We start from the raw sequence: 16,039 nt of genomic DNA, 5'->3' as shown, positions 1-16,039 counted from the left end.
AATTATATTATATATGTATTATATATATTGCTTAGACCTTAGAGCATTGGGGGTTCCTGATGATAATAAGCGCCTAATGATAATCAGACCCTGTGCCGGAACAATCCATTCTTCTCCTGGATGCCCTGATGCAGAAAATACTCCTAACACACGTCACTATGGCAACGTGCCACAAATACATCTCCATGACAATTATCAAACATCGGCCAATCAGCAGCCTTGTGACAGTCTCCATTAATAATCAAATTCCTCCAGTCCTCCTTACAAAAAGAGAAGGGACACGCGGTTTTGGAAAAGCTTAATTGCCAATTAATTGAAATTTTGATGGTGGTGATGGAAATGGAATTCAGTCAATTGAAGTCTTTGCATGTAGAAAATTTAGACATATCACATTTAATGTCATCATAAAGACATTTAATTTGTGTGGATGTTGGCTGGTTTAAGCAGCCTCACCTAGCTAGAGTCAGACTGATTGGACTCTGGGGATGGGTGAACCAGCCATCTCCACACACACTCTGGGAGATCCATAAACATATCCATAAACATATCTCACAGTCATGTCTCATAGTCATGTCTATAGTCAATCAACCTCTGGATAATACGTTTTCCATTACCACCATCCAGGTCCTTGTATGGAGTAAAAGTCCCCTTGATTGATTGTGGCAGCAACCTAGGGGGCATAGCGTGTATATTTAAGATTTGGATTAATCGTTCTGGTCATTGCAACATTTATTTGAGTGCTGTGTATTTTAATGTTTTGCGTCTATAACCTTCACCTATCATTCCTGATAGCCAGCTTGTTAGAATGAAATTAAGCATTAACTTCAAATCCATTATAATCGATAATGCTGAAATGTTTCCTGAATCCCTTGCTCCAATGATATGTTCACAGACATGTGAGTGATGTGTTTACCAGAAGCAACCGTTGGTACCTGGGTCAGTAGTTTGGCTGAAAGAATGGAAAGTCTGTCCACAGCTGGCATTTGGAGGATGAGGGAGGGAACAGCAGACTGATACGAGGGAATGTAATGTTTTTGCAATAACACATTTATAAATGTCCATGTTCTGTTGTAATGCAAAGCACATCCTCCCATCACTGGTTCAGAACCACTCCCCTGAACCAGCTCCCCCCAGTTCTGATTTATAGCCGTGAACAATCCGGTATTCCTTCAGTTCGCCTGCTACTTCGTAGAGAGGAACACCTTCATCTCAGAACATTGCTTCTCCCTGGAACAAAGACTCCAAAGAGGAATAAATGGACTTATACACTGCATTTACACAAAATACGTCAAGGAGGATTGACTGAACAGAAACTTTGAGTTTACTCATTAGAATTGCATAGTTTCAACAGGAAAACCCACAGGCGCTCTTATTTGTACTGGTGCACTGTTGTACTTCTGGGACTCTCAGGAGACACGGGATGGCAGGCCGGACATGCCTCATCGTAGGAGTGATGCTGATGGCAGCTGCAGCCCCAGCTCTGGCTGTAAGTATTGCTTTGGATGACATTTTCCCTCATTATTTGATTTGTTTTATGCATAGTATTTATGTATTGCTCCAACAAGGCAATGCAATCTGACACTCACAACTGCATTGAGGTCGTATTATTCACGATTGAATGCCTCATCAGCTACCAGGAAAAATTGATCTTCAATTTATTTTTATGTATATATGTAAAATAGACTATAATTTTTGTGTGTCTGTTCATGTGTGTGTGTGTGTGTGTGTGTGTGTGTGTGTGTGTGTGTGTGTGCGCGTAGCAAGATCCAGCCAGTTGTGCCGAGGAGCTGCTCCTGCTTCAGGCGCGGGAGAGGTACCTGAAGTACCGAGTGCAGAAACAGGAGGATCTCCTGAACAGGCTGCAGTTGCTGTGCCCAAAGGACCCCCCTCACAGAGGTTAGGGGATCCTGCTGCATCCTTAACCCCGACCAAACCCTTTACCGCAGTGTACTTTTTACAGTGGGATTTGTACGTATTGTGATGAGCAACGAAACAACCTGTTACATGTCCGTGATATTTAATGGCGTTACGGAACAGCCCTAACCCTACACATAACGCACTCTTTCGCCGTAACGTCTAACCATAACCACACACTGTAGGGACATGCTTTTCCATAACGTTGTGACATATTAAAGGTTGGGTACGGAATTCGCTTTTTTGGCAATTTTTGCAAAATTACTTTAAATCCTTATCATAACCCGCTTACAGCCACCGAGTTAGAAGTACTGACATGAAAATTAAACAAGTCAATCATCTGTGGAACGGGCAGGGCTCGAAAAACTCCAGCCAATCATTTGGATTGCCACCTCGTTGCATTGGACAGTAAGTACGTCAATCAAACGGTCGTACTGCACTCCCCCTCCCCCGCGCCCCGCGCGCGACCCCTTCGTGCAGTACTCGTGACCCAGAGCTCGTGACCCAGAGCAAGCTCCTGTTTGTTGTTATCCTGCGGTAGCTACTGGAACTAGTTAATCCACATTTGGACCTAGCAGTAGAAGACAATTTCCATGGCAGACAAGACGCCACCATCCCCACCACCACCACCACCGCCAGCAAAGAGAAGGAAGACTCTTTTTCAGAGAGTAATTGATAATAAAAACGCTGAAAGAGAAAAACTGAAATCAAGAATAATCCTAGGCGCTGCTTTCAAACGTCTGCGGCAACTGAAGGACGAGAAGGGTCTAAAAACCGATGCTTATGTGGCGGTTGACCTAGTTTCAGAGTTTATACCGTTTATACTCGGTAATACCGGTGTTGAGACGAGTGTATTACTCGGTGTGAACATTTCCACACCGCGGCAACCCTAGTGAAAACCAGGACTTCCAATACAATTATATGAAACAAACATACATTTTCTAAAAATAGTAATTATTTATGTGACCGTTTAATGTTTATAACATCTGGTGCAACCATAGCCGCGAGAACGTATTCTCAGCAGGGGGTGCTGGAAAAAAACAACTCAGCCTGCACTAGACTCGCAACTCGTTACATTGATAAAAAAGATATATAGCAGCGCAGCTCAATTACACCAGTGAATGCGCGCACAGTTGAAAATCGATCGTTGTGTTCACTTCCTTCACACCATGGTTCACATCCAGCTGCTCACAGAACAAGTTTAGCGCACCACCGCTACCCTCACACTTTTTCATATAACCTTTTTTCAGCACTAGGTCAGACTCGCTTTGCCACGGGCCGAAACAGTGCGGAGCGACCACAGCCAGAGCGAACACAGCGGGGCAGAGGAGTGTCAGGAATAGAGTGGCGAAGTCACGCCCTTTCCGGTAGGGCTCATGGGACCTATGAGATCGAAAAATATGAATGGGTGTCAATGGAGAGAAAATAATTATTTTCTGGTCCCGGTCTTTATATGCCCTGGATTACACATATGTTGTTTGTGGATTTAAAGGATAATTTTTCATGCAAAGAGTTCGACCGTTTATTGTGCAATTGTTCAGATGAAGGCTGTAGAGAAAACACAACGACTACACGGCTCGTATGTGACGTCACGCTCCCTGCGACTGGCGTGGAGAAGACCGACAATCTTCCCATCGGCATAACTGAAACTCTGCACGTGCCCCGATTTATAATGGTTTTCACCTCTTTCGATGCTTTTATCCTCCCCTTGGAAAAAGCGGTGAAGTGGGGCAGAGAGATCGCCATCTCTGTGCCGAGTTCCAAGGGCGGGTGTGGTGACGTATATCATATGCGTCGAGAGGAGCGAAGAGCTGTAGTTCACAAAGCGGCCTCACATAAAACCTAAAATTATCAAACTTCTTCACGAACATTTTTAGTTTTCTTTGCATGAAAAATTATCATTTAAATCCACAAACAACAGATGTGTAATCCAGGGCATATAAAGACTGGGACCAGAAAATAATTATTTTCTCTCCATTGACACCCATTCATATTTTTCGATCTCATAGGTCCCATGAGCCCTACCGGAAGGGGCGTGACTTCGCCACTCTATAGTCTTTGGTGTAGGCCTACACATCAGTACGGCCTATTTGCACTACTGTTTAGTGGCAATGCAGTGTTTTATTCTATCCCTTTTTATTTTCGTGTATTATTTCAATGAATACAATTTATTTATTCATAAAAACAAGATCTGGTCTTCAAATCTTTTTTCCAAATATAGGTCGTCTTACAATGGGGTTTGTGTTTATATTCGGACCAATACGGTACAGCGGGCGCTCACATCCTGGTGCATAATGTGACGCTTCAGAACCTAAAATCCCGTTTCTCCCCGTTGACACGACAACACGTAACCGGCGTTTTCAGAAATCTCCACTTTGGCCGGAGTTTTTAGAAATGATCGTTTTCTGTGATAAGACAGGGCCTCGGACAGGGGGTGTTGCAGCACCCCCAGCACCCCTACTTCCCGCGGTAGCCTACTGGGTGCAACTTACAGCTGAATGTAGTGCCATGTTGTTAAACGAAAACCTACGCTAGCCTGGCTCGCTCTCGCGCATCTCTGTTCGCGCTCGTGCATGATTGCGCGTCCAGGTACTTGGAATGGGTGGAGTCAGATTCAGCGTTGAAGGAGAGGGGGTAGGACCATTTGAGTTGTGTGTTTTCAAAATCTGCTGGCGTTTCGCAAATCGCATACCCAACCTTTAAGTAAATGCTAGTACATGCCGCTACATTGCGTACCCAGCACCTACTTTTATCGTCACACTGTAACAGGACAATGTAATGCGAAGTGCAACCCATGTTTTAGTGTAACTACAAAACAATTAAGTAATTAATTAAATTAATTAAAAACCCACACCATAAGAAAGAGTGCCTGCCCACTGTGTCTGATGAGAAGCTTTCACCCGTCAGATTAAACAATTGGTAAGTTCTGTAAGTAAAAGATGCAACCTCCTCTCTTTGCGTCCTGCTCCAGATTGCGCAGATGTGTTCACCTCTGGTTCCAAATCCAGCGGTCTCTACGAAATCCGGCCATTGGGCAGCCCGGCGCCGGTGCAAGCCTATACTGTGACATGAGTGACGGGGGGGGATGGACGGTCGTACAGAGACGGATCGACGGCTCGGAGCTCTTCAACAGGTGCAGTTCTACGTCTGAGTGAGGGCTCATGACGTGGTGTGATTGAGAGGCGACTCACGCCGACGGGCGTGAGTCTGAGGAGTGAACGTGGAGAGGCTGCGTGTTCTTTTCTGAGGATCTGCTGATCACAGTGTGGTGAAGAAGCGATGCTGCCACCTTGGGTACAATCATGTACTCTGCATGCATGTTTTTCTTCCCCAGTGTGTGGGGAAACAGCTGATAGTAGGCGTCGACACACCTTACACCAACTCGTCTTCTGACCCACTTCTTTCTCTCCTGAGTCCTGATAGACAGTGCTCAAGCAACCACATACATGACAAATGTATGGCATTTAGGTGCATTTCAATTGGTTGGATGAGGCTTGGATTTCAGTGTCGGGTTAAATTGTTTGGTAAGCCTAATTAAGGCCCCGTCCACACGAAGCCGATTTCATGGCGAAACCGCAAAGGTCTTGTACGGTTCGGCCTTCCGTCCACACGAAGCCGGTGAATCCGCTGACCGAAACCGCAAACTTCTGAAACCACCCTCGGAGGTGGTTTCAAATCTACCCGGTTTCGTTTTTGATTCGTGTGGACGCCTGAAACCGACTGAAACCGTAAACCATGACGTCATTGCCCCACCCCTCGACCCTCTAGCCAATGACTGTTAAGCCCGCGGAGTCTCAGAACTCACAACAACAAGGATTTCTGTAGCAGAAGCAGCGCTCCTTATGGGCCTGGAATGTGTACTACAGCGTTTCTACAGATCTACCCGGTTTCGCTTGGCTTCGTCTTTACGGAGATACTGCGAAACCGGATAGATCGAAACCGTAACGGTTTCGCCTGTTTCGGCTTCGTGTGGACGGGGCCTCAGGTTCATTGAGGCCCCGTCCACACGAAGCCGATTTCATGGCGAAACCGCAAAGGTCTTGTACGGTTCGGCCTTCCGTCCACACGAAGCCGGAACTCTGTAATAGGCGCAGGAAGCCGGGGGAGACGCTGCGGGCCCTGGCCAACGATATCGAGAGCCTGTCTCGGCGAGCATACGCCCACATGCCGCCAGCCGTGCAGAGCGAACTCGCTCGGGATCAGTTTTAAATATAACGTCAGATTTCTGTACCTTGAACTTGTTCCGCCCATTTGCTGTTCTACAAAGTTTCACTGGTATTAGTAGATGGTTAACAAACTATTAACAACTGATCTGTAAAGTGTGAGTTACGTATTAGTTATTAGCTTATGTATGTTACTGGGACGTTATTCTAAAGTTGCAACTATTCCTCATTTACTTACAGTTAATAAATGAGGAATAGTTGCAACTTTAGAATAACGTCCCAATAACATGCATAAACTAATAACTGATACTGAACAAGTCATTAGTAAGTAATTCACTAATAGCTTGTTCATGATCTATTACTAATTTATACGGTATAGTTATAAATCATTGACATGCTGTTAACAAGTCATTTATAACTCATTAACTAACAGTTTATTAATGATCTATTAACTATCTACAAGGATGATTATAAATCCTTAACAAACACTTAACAAGTCATTAATAACTCATTAATTAACAGTTTACTTATGATCTATTAACTGGTTATAACGGATAGTTATAAAGTGTTGCCGAATTTGTTTTACATACACAGAGTAGCCAGACATTGGTTCACAAACTTCACGATCGGCAGCTTGAGCTGTTCCTGGCCTTCATGGCTTGCTTTGTGAAGGCCGAACACATTACTCAGGTAATTAACTCCTCCTCACACCCACTCTACCTACTTTAGTATATATTATTGATTTTATCCCTATTTTTACTGTTGTCTGTGCTATCAGTTGAGTGTTTCCTTTCTTGTTAAGCAACCTGGGGTCTTTTGAAAGGCACTTAAGGTATTACTCCAATTAATTACTTCCCTTACATAGCTGTCTCCCAGTGCTCTGAGGGAGATGGTCCTGGAGGATCATATGCTGCTGCCCTCCAAGGAGGTCTATGTGGGACAGGAGGCTGACATGTTCAGGAGCCAGAATCCCAATCATGCTGTAAATACCCCGCATCACCTGCATCACCTTTTTTCTCAATAGTTTTTGAGACTTAAAATAATGGTCAGTTTTTGGTGTTTTGTGTCAGCTGTTGGTGCCATTCCTAGCAGACGTCAGGAAAGCCTACATCACCACTGCAGCATACCTCCAGAAGAAGCTCCCCTTGGCCAGTCCGACTCTTACAGCCCTGTTTGCTCTGGACCCTCTTCTGAGAGGCCACTCACAGGCAACCATCCAGTTGAAGAGGTAAGAATAACATTTTTTTTTTTTTTGCCATATTACCAGGTACTTTTGGATTTTTGTTTCCTCATGTCCTTAAACTGATTTCAAATTCTCAACCATTTCTTGGCAGGCTGAGTGGTATGCTGCGGCACCTATTGCCAGCAGACCAGGACATCCAGAGAGAACTTGTGCAGTTCAATGTTGACCTGACCATCCCCAGTTTCAAGGAGGGAGAGTGCATTGTTGAGTGGTGGGGTCATGTCTTTGACAAGCCAGATAAGTACCCCTCCCTGAGTGCGATGGTTAAATGTTGCCTCTCCATCTTTCACGGACCCAGGGTTGAGTCTTCTTTTAGTTGGATGAATGATGTAATTGACCAAAGGAGTGGCAACATGAATGTACCAACATTTAATGCAATCCAGACGGTCAAGTACACCCTGCAGTCCAGGGGGAAGACAGCCATGCAGCTCTACAGAATGGAGGATGTGAAGTTCGGGGAGGTGGACAGAACACTATGCAAGAACATCAACTCTGCAGCAGCCACATACAAACGCCAGTAGAAGATGAATCAGGAAGAAAAGCAGCAACAACAGAGCAAGTATGGCTCCCAAGCATCTGGCAGTGCTCAGCAGGCCAAGAAACAGTCTGCTGAAGAAGAGAAAAGGGCGAGGCTGAGACATGTGGCCAAACAGCGAAAGCGGGCCTTGGAGACACTGGTGGTCCAGGCAAAGAAGAAAAAATGAGATCTGGTTCTGAGAGTATTGACAAGTGTTTAATTTTTGTGTTATGTATTGTGTGTTTTTGCCAATAAAAAATATGGAATATTCAAATTTTTCTACCAGGGGAGGACCCCCCGGACCCCCCAAGAGGGATAATATCCTTCTCACCTTTTTCACCCCTGACCCGTTTTCATGCCTGTAATATATATAGTACTACTACATGGAATCAACTTGTCAGACGCATTCCTTCCTTCTTCACTTTAATCGTATCATTATAAAAGATTTTGTTCTCACGTATTTAGAATTCAACAATGTTGTTTGAATCATCACAAAACAGAACTACTGTACATATGAGACATTTTGAGCCAGTGAGTCAGTGAGAAAGACTGCCTTGGTTGCCTAGTTTGGCTCATCCTGAGACACTCATGCAGCTTCTTATAGGTCATGGAGCAACGTGCCCTTGTTCTGATGGCATTCATATGAGAAAAGCTAGACTCAAACGTATCGGTTGAGCCAAACATTGTCAGAATAAGTGATGCCAGTTCCTGATTGTGGGGTACTGATACTGGCTAGTATCACCGGCTACACACAGAAACCTGATTTGCATGCAACTATGTTTCTCCTTTATTTTATTTATTTTTTGCATGCAACCTCTTGCGGGCCAGAAAAAAATTAAGAGGGGCCACATTTGGCCCACGGGCCGCTAGTTGAATAGGCCTGTAAGACCTTAGAGCATTGGGGCTTCCTGATGATAATAAGCGCCTAATGATAATCAGACCCTGTGCCGGAACAATCAATTCTTCTCCTGGATGCCCTGATGCAGAAAATACTCCTAACACACGTCACTATGGCAACGTGCCACAAATACATCTCCATGACAATTATCAAACATCGGCCAATCAGCAGCCTTGTGACAGTCTCCATTAATAATCAAATTCCTCCAGTCCTCCTTACAAAAAGAGAAGGGACACGCGGTTTTGGAAAAGCTTAATTGCCAATTAATTGAAATTTTGATGGTGGTGATGGAAATGGAATTCAGTCAATTGAAGTCTTTGCAGGTAGAAAGTTTAGATATATCACATTTAATGTCATCATAAAGACATTTAATTTGTGTGGATGTTGGCTGGTTTAAGCAGCCTCACCTAGCTAGAGTCAGACTGATTGGACTCTGGGGATGGGTGAACCAGCCATCTCCACACACACTCTGGGAGATCTCCTGCATTGCAGCATGGAGGGCCATAAACATATCTCATAGTCATGTCTCATAGTCATGTCAATCAACCTCTGGATAATACGTTTTCCATTACCACCATCCAGGTCCTTGTGGAGTAAAAGTCACCTTGATTGATTGTGGCAGCAACCTAGGGGGCATAGCGTGTATATTTAAGATTTGGATTAATCGTTCTGGTCATTGCAACATTTATTTGAGTGCTGTGTATTTTAATGTTTTGCGTCTATAACCTTCACCTATCATTCCTGATAGCCAGCTTGTTAGAATGAAATTAAGCATTAACTTCAAATCCATTATAATCGATAATGCTGAAATGTTTCCTGAATCCCTTGCTCCAATGATATGTTCACAGACATGTGAGTGATGTGTTTACCAGAAGCAACCGTTGGTACCTGGGTCAGTAGTTTGGCTGAAGGAATGGAAAGTCTGTCCACAGCTGGCATTTGGAGGAGGAGGGAGGGAACAGTAGACTGATGCGAGGGAATGTAATGTTTTTGCAATAACACCAAATAAAGGATTTTTGTGGTGTAGAGCAATATTTGCTGGAACGCCCGATGAATTAACAATTATTTTTACGTCCAGACCATCCTCACTTACCCTAAGATGTTTGAACTTATAACGTCTTGAGAGCAATAATATTCCATCCATTCCTTGAGCAAGGCACACTTTTTATTGTTGCACACTCACACACAAAACATCTCCGTGTTTGAGTAGAAGAGCAAGGGGAATGGACAGTGAAGACACGCTCTCTATCTTTCCCTTCTGTTCTGTTGTAATGCATAGCACATCCTCCCATCACTGGTTCATAACCGCTCTCCTGAACCAGCTCCCCCCAGTTCTGATTTATAGCCGTGAACAATCCGGTATTCCTTCAGTTCGCCTGCTACCTCGTAGAGAGGAACACCTTCATCTCAGAACATTGCTTCTCCCTGGAACAAAGACACCAAGGAGGATTAAATGGACTTATACACTGCATTTACACAAAATACGTCAAGGAGGATTGACTGAACAGAAACTTTGAGTTTACTCATTAGAATTGCATAGTTTCAACAGGAAAACCCACAGGCGCTCTTATTTGTACTGGTGCACTGTTGTACTTCTGGGACTCTCAGGAGACACGGGATGGCACTCCGGACATGCCTCATCGTAGGAGTGATGCTGATGGCAGCTGCAGCCCCAGCTCTGGCTGTAAGTATTGCTTTGGATGACATTTTCCCTCCTTATTTGATGTGTTTTATCTATAGTATTTATGTATTACTCCAACAAGGCAATGCAATCTGACACTCACGACTGCATTGAGGTCGGATTATTCACGATTGAATGCCTCATCAGCTACCAGGAAGAATTGATCTTCAATTGATTTGTATGAATATGTCGATTTATACATGCACACATTCTGTATCATTTTTGCATAAACTGCTAAATGGAATCAAATAAAAGAGTGTTATCCATCTCTTTTTAAGAATTATTAAATAGCTATCAAAATAAAATAGACTATCATTTTTGTGTGTCTTTTCATTTTGGTGAGTATGATCACGTGTGTGAGTACGTTTGCGTGTTTGTGTGTTTGTGAGCGTGTGTGTGTGTGTGTGTGTGTGTGTGTGTGTGTGTGTGTGTGTGTGTGTGTGTGTGTGTGTGAGTAGACTCCAGACAGTTGTGCCGAGGAGCTGGCCCTGCTTGAGGCACGGGAGCGGTTCCTGAAGAGCCGAGTGCAGAAACAGGAGGTTCTCCTGAACAGGCTGCAGCTGCTAAGCCGGCCCCAGACCCCCCACAAGGACCAGACCCCGGCACAGGGGGACCCGGCTGCTGGGGACCCCCCTCACAGAGGTTAGGGGATCCTGCTGCATTCTTAACCCCCGACCAAACCCTTTACCTCAGTGTACTTGTTACAGTGGGATTTGTACGTATTGTGATGAGCAACGAAACAACCTGTTACATGTCCGTGATATTTAATGGCGTTACGGAACAGCTCTGACCCTACGCGTAACGCCTCGTGCCCACTGCACCGTCAGTCAACGGACGTGGGAAGGCGTGGCTGACGGATGGGGGAGTAGTCTTTGCAGAGGCATACGTCAGCCAAGCCCAAGCATACGCGATCTGATTGGATGACGGAACCGTCGCTGCCGAAAAAGTTGAAAATTTTTCAACTTTCTGACGGTGGCGAACGCTCCAACTGAACGGACGGATCCACAATGCATTGCGCGTCGTGTGGGCACGGGGCGTTCGCCACCGTCACGCCTCGTGCCCACTGCACCGTCAGTCAACGGACGTGGGAAGGCGTGGCTGACGGATGGGGGAGTAGTCTTTGCAGAGGCAACCGTCAGCCAATCAAATCGCTTCGCCGGGTTCTTCCCGCTTCTTCCTGCTTGTTGCGAGGCAAGATGACCCGCTTTCCCGCTTTCCAGTATCGTCAGAGCCCGAGTCGCGTCACAGTGCTTAAATTTGCATACGCGATCTGATTGGATGACGGATCCGTCGCGGCCGAAAAAGTTGAACATTTTTCAACTTTTTGACGGTGGCGAACGCTCCAAGTCAACGGACGGATCCACAATGCATTGCGTGACCGTCCCCATTCAAAGTCAATGGGCAACGGACAACTGACGGAGGTAGTGGGCACGGGGCGTCAGAAAGTTTAAAAATGTTCAACTTTTTCGGCAGCGACGGTTCCGTCATCCAATCAGATCGCGTATGCAAATTTAAGCACTGTGACGCGACTCGGGCTCTGACGATACTGGAAAGCGGGTCATCTTGCCTCGCAACAAGCAGGAAGAAGCGGGAAGAACCCGGCGAAGCGATTTGATTGGCTGACGGATGCCTCTGCAAAGACTACTCCCCCATCCGTCAGCCACGCCTTCCCACGTCCGTTGACTGACGGTGCAGTGGGCACGTGGCGTACGCTCTTTCGCCGTAACGTCTAACCATAACCACACTGTAGAGACATCCTTTTCCATAACGTTGTGACATATTTAGTAAATGCTGATACATGCCGCTACATTGCGTATTACCCAGCACTTAAGTTTATCGTCACACAGTAACAGGACAATGTAATGCGAAGTGCAACCCATGTTTTAGTGTAACTAAAAACAATTAAGTAATTAATTAAATTACTTAAAAACCCACACCATAAGAAAGAGTGCCCACTGTGTCTGATGAGCAGCTTTCACCCGTCAGATTAAACAATCGGTAAGTTCTGTAAGTAAAAGATGCAACGTCCTCTCTTTGCGTCCTGCTCCAGACTGCGCCGATGTGTTCACCTCTGGTTCCAACTCCAGCGGTCTCTACCGCCTCCGGCCCCGGGGCAGCCTGGCGCCAGTGCAAGCCTACTGCGACATGAGTGACGGGGGGGGATGGACGGTCGTGCAGAGACGTTTCGACGGCTCGGAGCTCTTCAACAGGTGCAGTTCTACGTCTCATGAGAGCTCATGACGTGATGTGAGTGAGAGGAGCCGGCGGGCGTGAGGCTGAGGAGTGAACGTGGAGAGGCTGTGTGTTCTGTTCTGAGGATCGGCTGATCACAGTGCGGTGAAGAAGCAATTCTGCCATCTTGGGTACAATCATGTAGGCTCTGCATGCATGTATTTTTTTTTTTCCCAGTGTGTGGGGAAACAGCTGATAGTACGTTGACACACCTTACACCAACTCGTCTTCTGACCCACTTCTATCTCTCCTGAGTCCTGATAGACAGTGCTCAAGCAACCACATACATGACAAATGTATGGCATTTAGGCCTAGGTGCATTTCAATTGGTTGGATGAGGCTTGGATTTCAGTGTCGGGTTAAATTGTTTGGTAGGCCTAATTAAGGTTCATTGAGTTTAATTGTAAGAGCCGCCATCTTTGGGTTTATGAGGCAGAAACAAGGTTGGAAAAGTTGTGTCACTGTGTTGTAAATGCAATGCTGATCACATCAGTATTGCAAAGGTTTTTTTGGTAAAAAAGCAATTGCCGTTTCCAGTTGTGCTGAACCAAAACAACAGATCCGTCATTTTATAGTCGTTTCATGGTTATTTTCTGACAAAAAATGGGATTCATTTGGAAAAACAACTTTTTTGTTAGATTTGAGATTCTCAGTTCATCCGCCGTGCCAGTAGCACCGTATCTAATGCTCTGATGCCTCTGCTCTTTTGCTCTTGTCTTCAAACTATGCTTTCTTTAAATATCACAAAATGACAAGTTGAACCCGAGTTCAGGAGGAGGGTTACACATCAACAGGGAACTATTATCTCCTTTCAGCTCAGGACTTTTAATGAAGTGTAGACCTTCTGATGGGCTTGTGTCTGTTCTAAATGACAGCAGTACACTGATTCACCGCACAGCATCGCATTTAATGGATTTACAACCACTAGTTAACCAAATTACCCTATTTATCACAGGACTGGTGATACATTTAGAATCAAATGTATAAAATACATTAGTTTTGGTATTTTTGAACGTAGCTGGATTCTGGGACCAGGTACCGCTACCCAGTATTGAAGTCATGTAACATAACAGAAGCAACAACTCAAATGACTTCAATCGCATAGGATTAAAATGTTACTAAATGGTGCTTGTTTTTGTTATTTTGATCACTATGACGTTCACTTCCTCCGCCCCCCCCCCCCCTCAGGTCGTGGACTGAGTATAAGAATGGCTTTGGAGACAAGTCAGGGGCTGGAGAGTTCTGGTTTGGAAACGAAAACCTACATTACCTTACAGACCAAGGTATATTTATGTATATATATATATATATATATATATGTGTGTATATATATATATATGTGTGGATATATATGTGTATATATATGTATATATATCAACATTATGATGATTATGGATATTATTAATTATATTGTGTAAGTTGCTTTCGAGGATAATTGGTTTATTTTGTGTGAGTTCTGAGTGGTTTCCACTCAGACTATTGATTCTATTCTAACTATTGATTCTTGTGTTTCAGAAGGTATTTCTAATGGCTTGTTCTATGTGAAACAGGGAACTACTCTGTGAGGATCATCCTGGGAGACTTTGAGGGCAGCCAAAGCTACGCTGAGTACAATAACTTCAGACTGGGACCTGAGCAGGTGGGATGGATGGTGGATCAATGTGGAAGTGTTGTTTGAAACTATACAATATATACTTCAATATAACAGGGCATGTTGGCTCGGCACTCGGCAGTATATGTTTGGGCCGGTTTGTTTCAGCCAAAGCGAATAGATCATTGTATTGATTGTATTGTTCAAACTAAAAAGCCTTGTGGTTATGTCATGTGAGCAAAACTGATTACGTCACAAGTCAATTTAAAAACGTTACATTTCTTTGTTTTACTTGAGCTGTGATTGGCAACGACTGAAGAACGCACCTACACTCCATTATTAAACAAGAAACCTCCGTGGTGACAATTCAAAATGGCGGCGCTGTGGTCTGATGGTAGGACGTTGAACTGGTTAAAAGTACACCTGTGTCTCCGATGCCTCTATTGTGCTCATATGCATTTCCATGTAGGCTGCATTTAGACTTCGAACCAATGCTCTTCTGCAGAGCGACTACCGGCTGTCCTTCGGAGCCTACTCGGGCACGGCCGGAGACGCGCTGTCTGGCAACTACCAGGTGGGCGTGTCCGGTTGGGCCAGCCACCAGGGGGCGAAGTTCAGCACGTACGACCGGGACAACGACAACTACGCCGGGGGGAAGTGTGCCCAAGAGGACAAGGGAGGCTGGTGGTTCAATCGGTGAGGAGCTCAGGCCCGGGGCCACTTCCTGGCAAACCATTCAACAAATGAAGTTGTGTTTTTATGAGTTTTTATGAATTATGAGTCATGTTATGACTCATAATTACAGAGTCATAAAGTCCTGGTTTATAGACCCTGCCTGCAGCTCCCATTTCAGATAACTAGATCTGTTATATGATAGACGGAGGATAGATGTTCCAAATGAACACCAAACAGGCCCATCTAATCCTATTAGGTTAATGGCCATATTTCCCTTATAATGTGTGTCAAGTTCCCAATCGAGATTTGACCCCTTGTCCAACTCTTCCTCTATCCATCTTCCCTCAAGGTGCCATTCAGCCCATCTTAACGGACTCTACTACCCGAGTGGTCCCTACAGCGCTGTCACTGACGACGGCGTGGTATGGGTCACCTGGAGAGGCTGGTGGTATTCTCTCAAGACCACCGTCATGAAGCTGCGACCCGCTGACTTCAAAGAGGACCCCCTCTCCGACCTGAACTATGTGTAGCCCCGGCTGCTTCTGCTCAATGACCGGCTCGTGATGATTCTCTGTACACGCACACGTGCATAGCCTTTCACAGTACAACCTCATGGGCTTTGACGAACGACGGTGAACACTCGGGTCTGAGGAAGGCAGTAGCGTCGAGGAAGGAGGAGGAGGATGAAGGGCACACGTTTTGAGCCAACTGCATTTGCTTGTTGTTTAAAAAAGTCTTCCCGAGTGCAAACGCTGAAGGGGAACCTGATTAAGTTTAGTTAAGAACATTGTATCAGCAGGTCACACTATACTGAGCCAAGAATAATTCTGAAAATTGTAATAGTCATATTCCAGCCAAAAAATAAATGCAACGACCAGTGCAAATAAAGCCAAGCTTTTCATATGCCACCTCTGATCATTCTTGTCGATTGCAGCACAGATTTATTTTCTCTCAATGTTCTCAAGGTTAACTTTTCATCTGTGCAGTGCAGGCAAAAGGATTGCATTGATAATGGGGTGTTCATCTCAATGTAACAAAATGACAATCTGTGCACACATAATCTATATCAATATATTGACAATACGTATTGTGGCAACCCGGTCCTTGTTGTTGCCGGGTTCCAGG

At 44.9% G+C, this 16,039-nt stretch overlaps 1 protein-coding gene across 3 annotated transcripts; it reads left to right on the top strand.

Moving 5' to 3' along the window:
* The first annotated feature begins 542 nt into the window (after window positions 1–542).
* LOC132465477 (fibrinogen-like protein 1) lies at window positions 543–15,822 on the top strand. Of its 3 annotated transcripts, none has more exons than XM_060062127.1 (7): window positions 543–1,486; window positions 10,875–11,058; window positions 12,467–12,626; window positions 13,837–13,931; window positions 14,199–14,287; window positions 14,745–14,935; window positions 15,264–15,822. In XM_060062127.1, the coding sequence occupies exons 1-7, from the start codon at window positions 1,421–1,423 to the stop codon at window positions 15,442–15,444; spliced, it is 966 nt and encodes a 321-aa protein (XP_059918110.1). In that variant the 5' UTR covers window positions 543–1,420; the 3' UTR covers window positions 15,445–15,822. The 3 variants fall into 3 exon arrangements, with proteins under 3 accessions (XP_059918110.1, XP_059918111.1, XP_059918109.1); XM_060062128.1 differs by lacking the exons at window positions 10,875–11,058; window positions 12,467–12,626 and adding exons at window positions 1,761–1,896; window positions 4,886–5,047 and having other exon boundaries at window positions 544–1,486; XM_060062126.1 differs by lacking the exon at window positions 543–1,486 and adding an exon at window positions 8,855–10,419.
* Window positions 15,823–16,039: the final 217 nt, after the last annotated feature.

The sequence above is a fragment of the Gadus macrocephalus genome, chromosome 10 (genome assembly GCF_031168955.1).
Source record: "Gadus macrocephalus chromosome 10, ASM3116895v1".
NCBI classification, from domain to species: domain Eukaryota; kingdom Metazoa; phylum Chordata; class Actinopteri; order Gadiformes; family Gadidae; genus Gadus; species Gadus macrocephalus.
The sequence above is the reverse complement of the archived record's forward strand: the minus strand, read 5'-3'. Positions and strand labels throughout refer to the sequence as shown.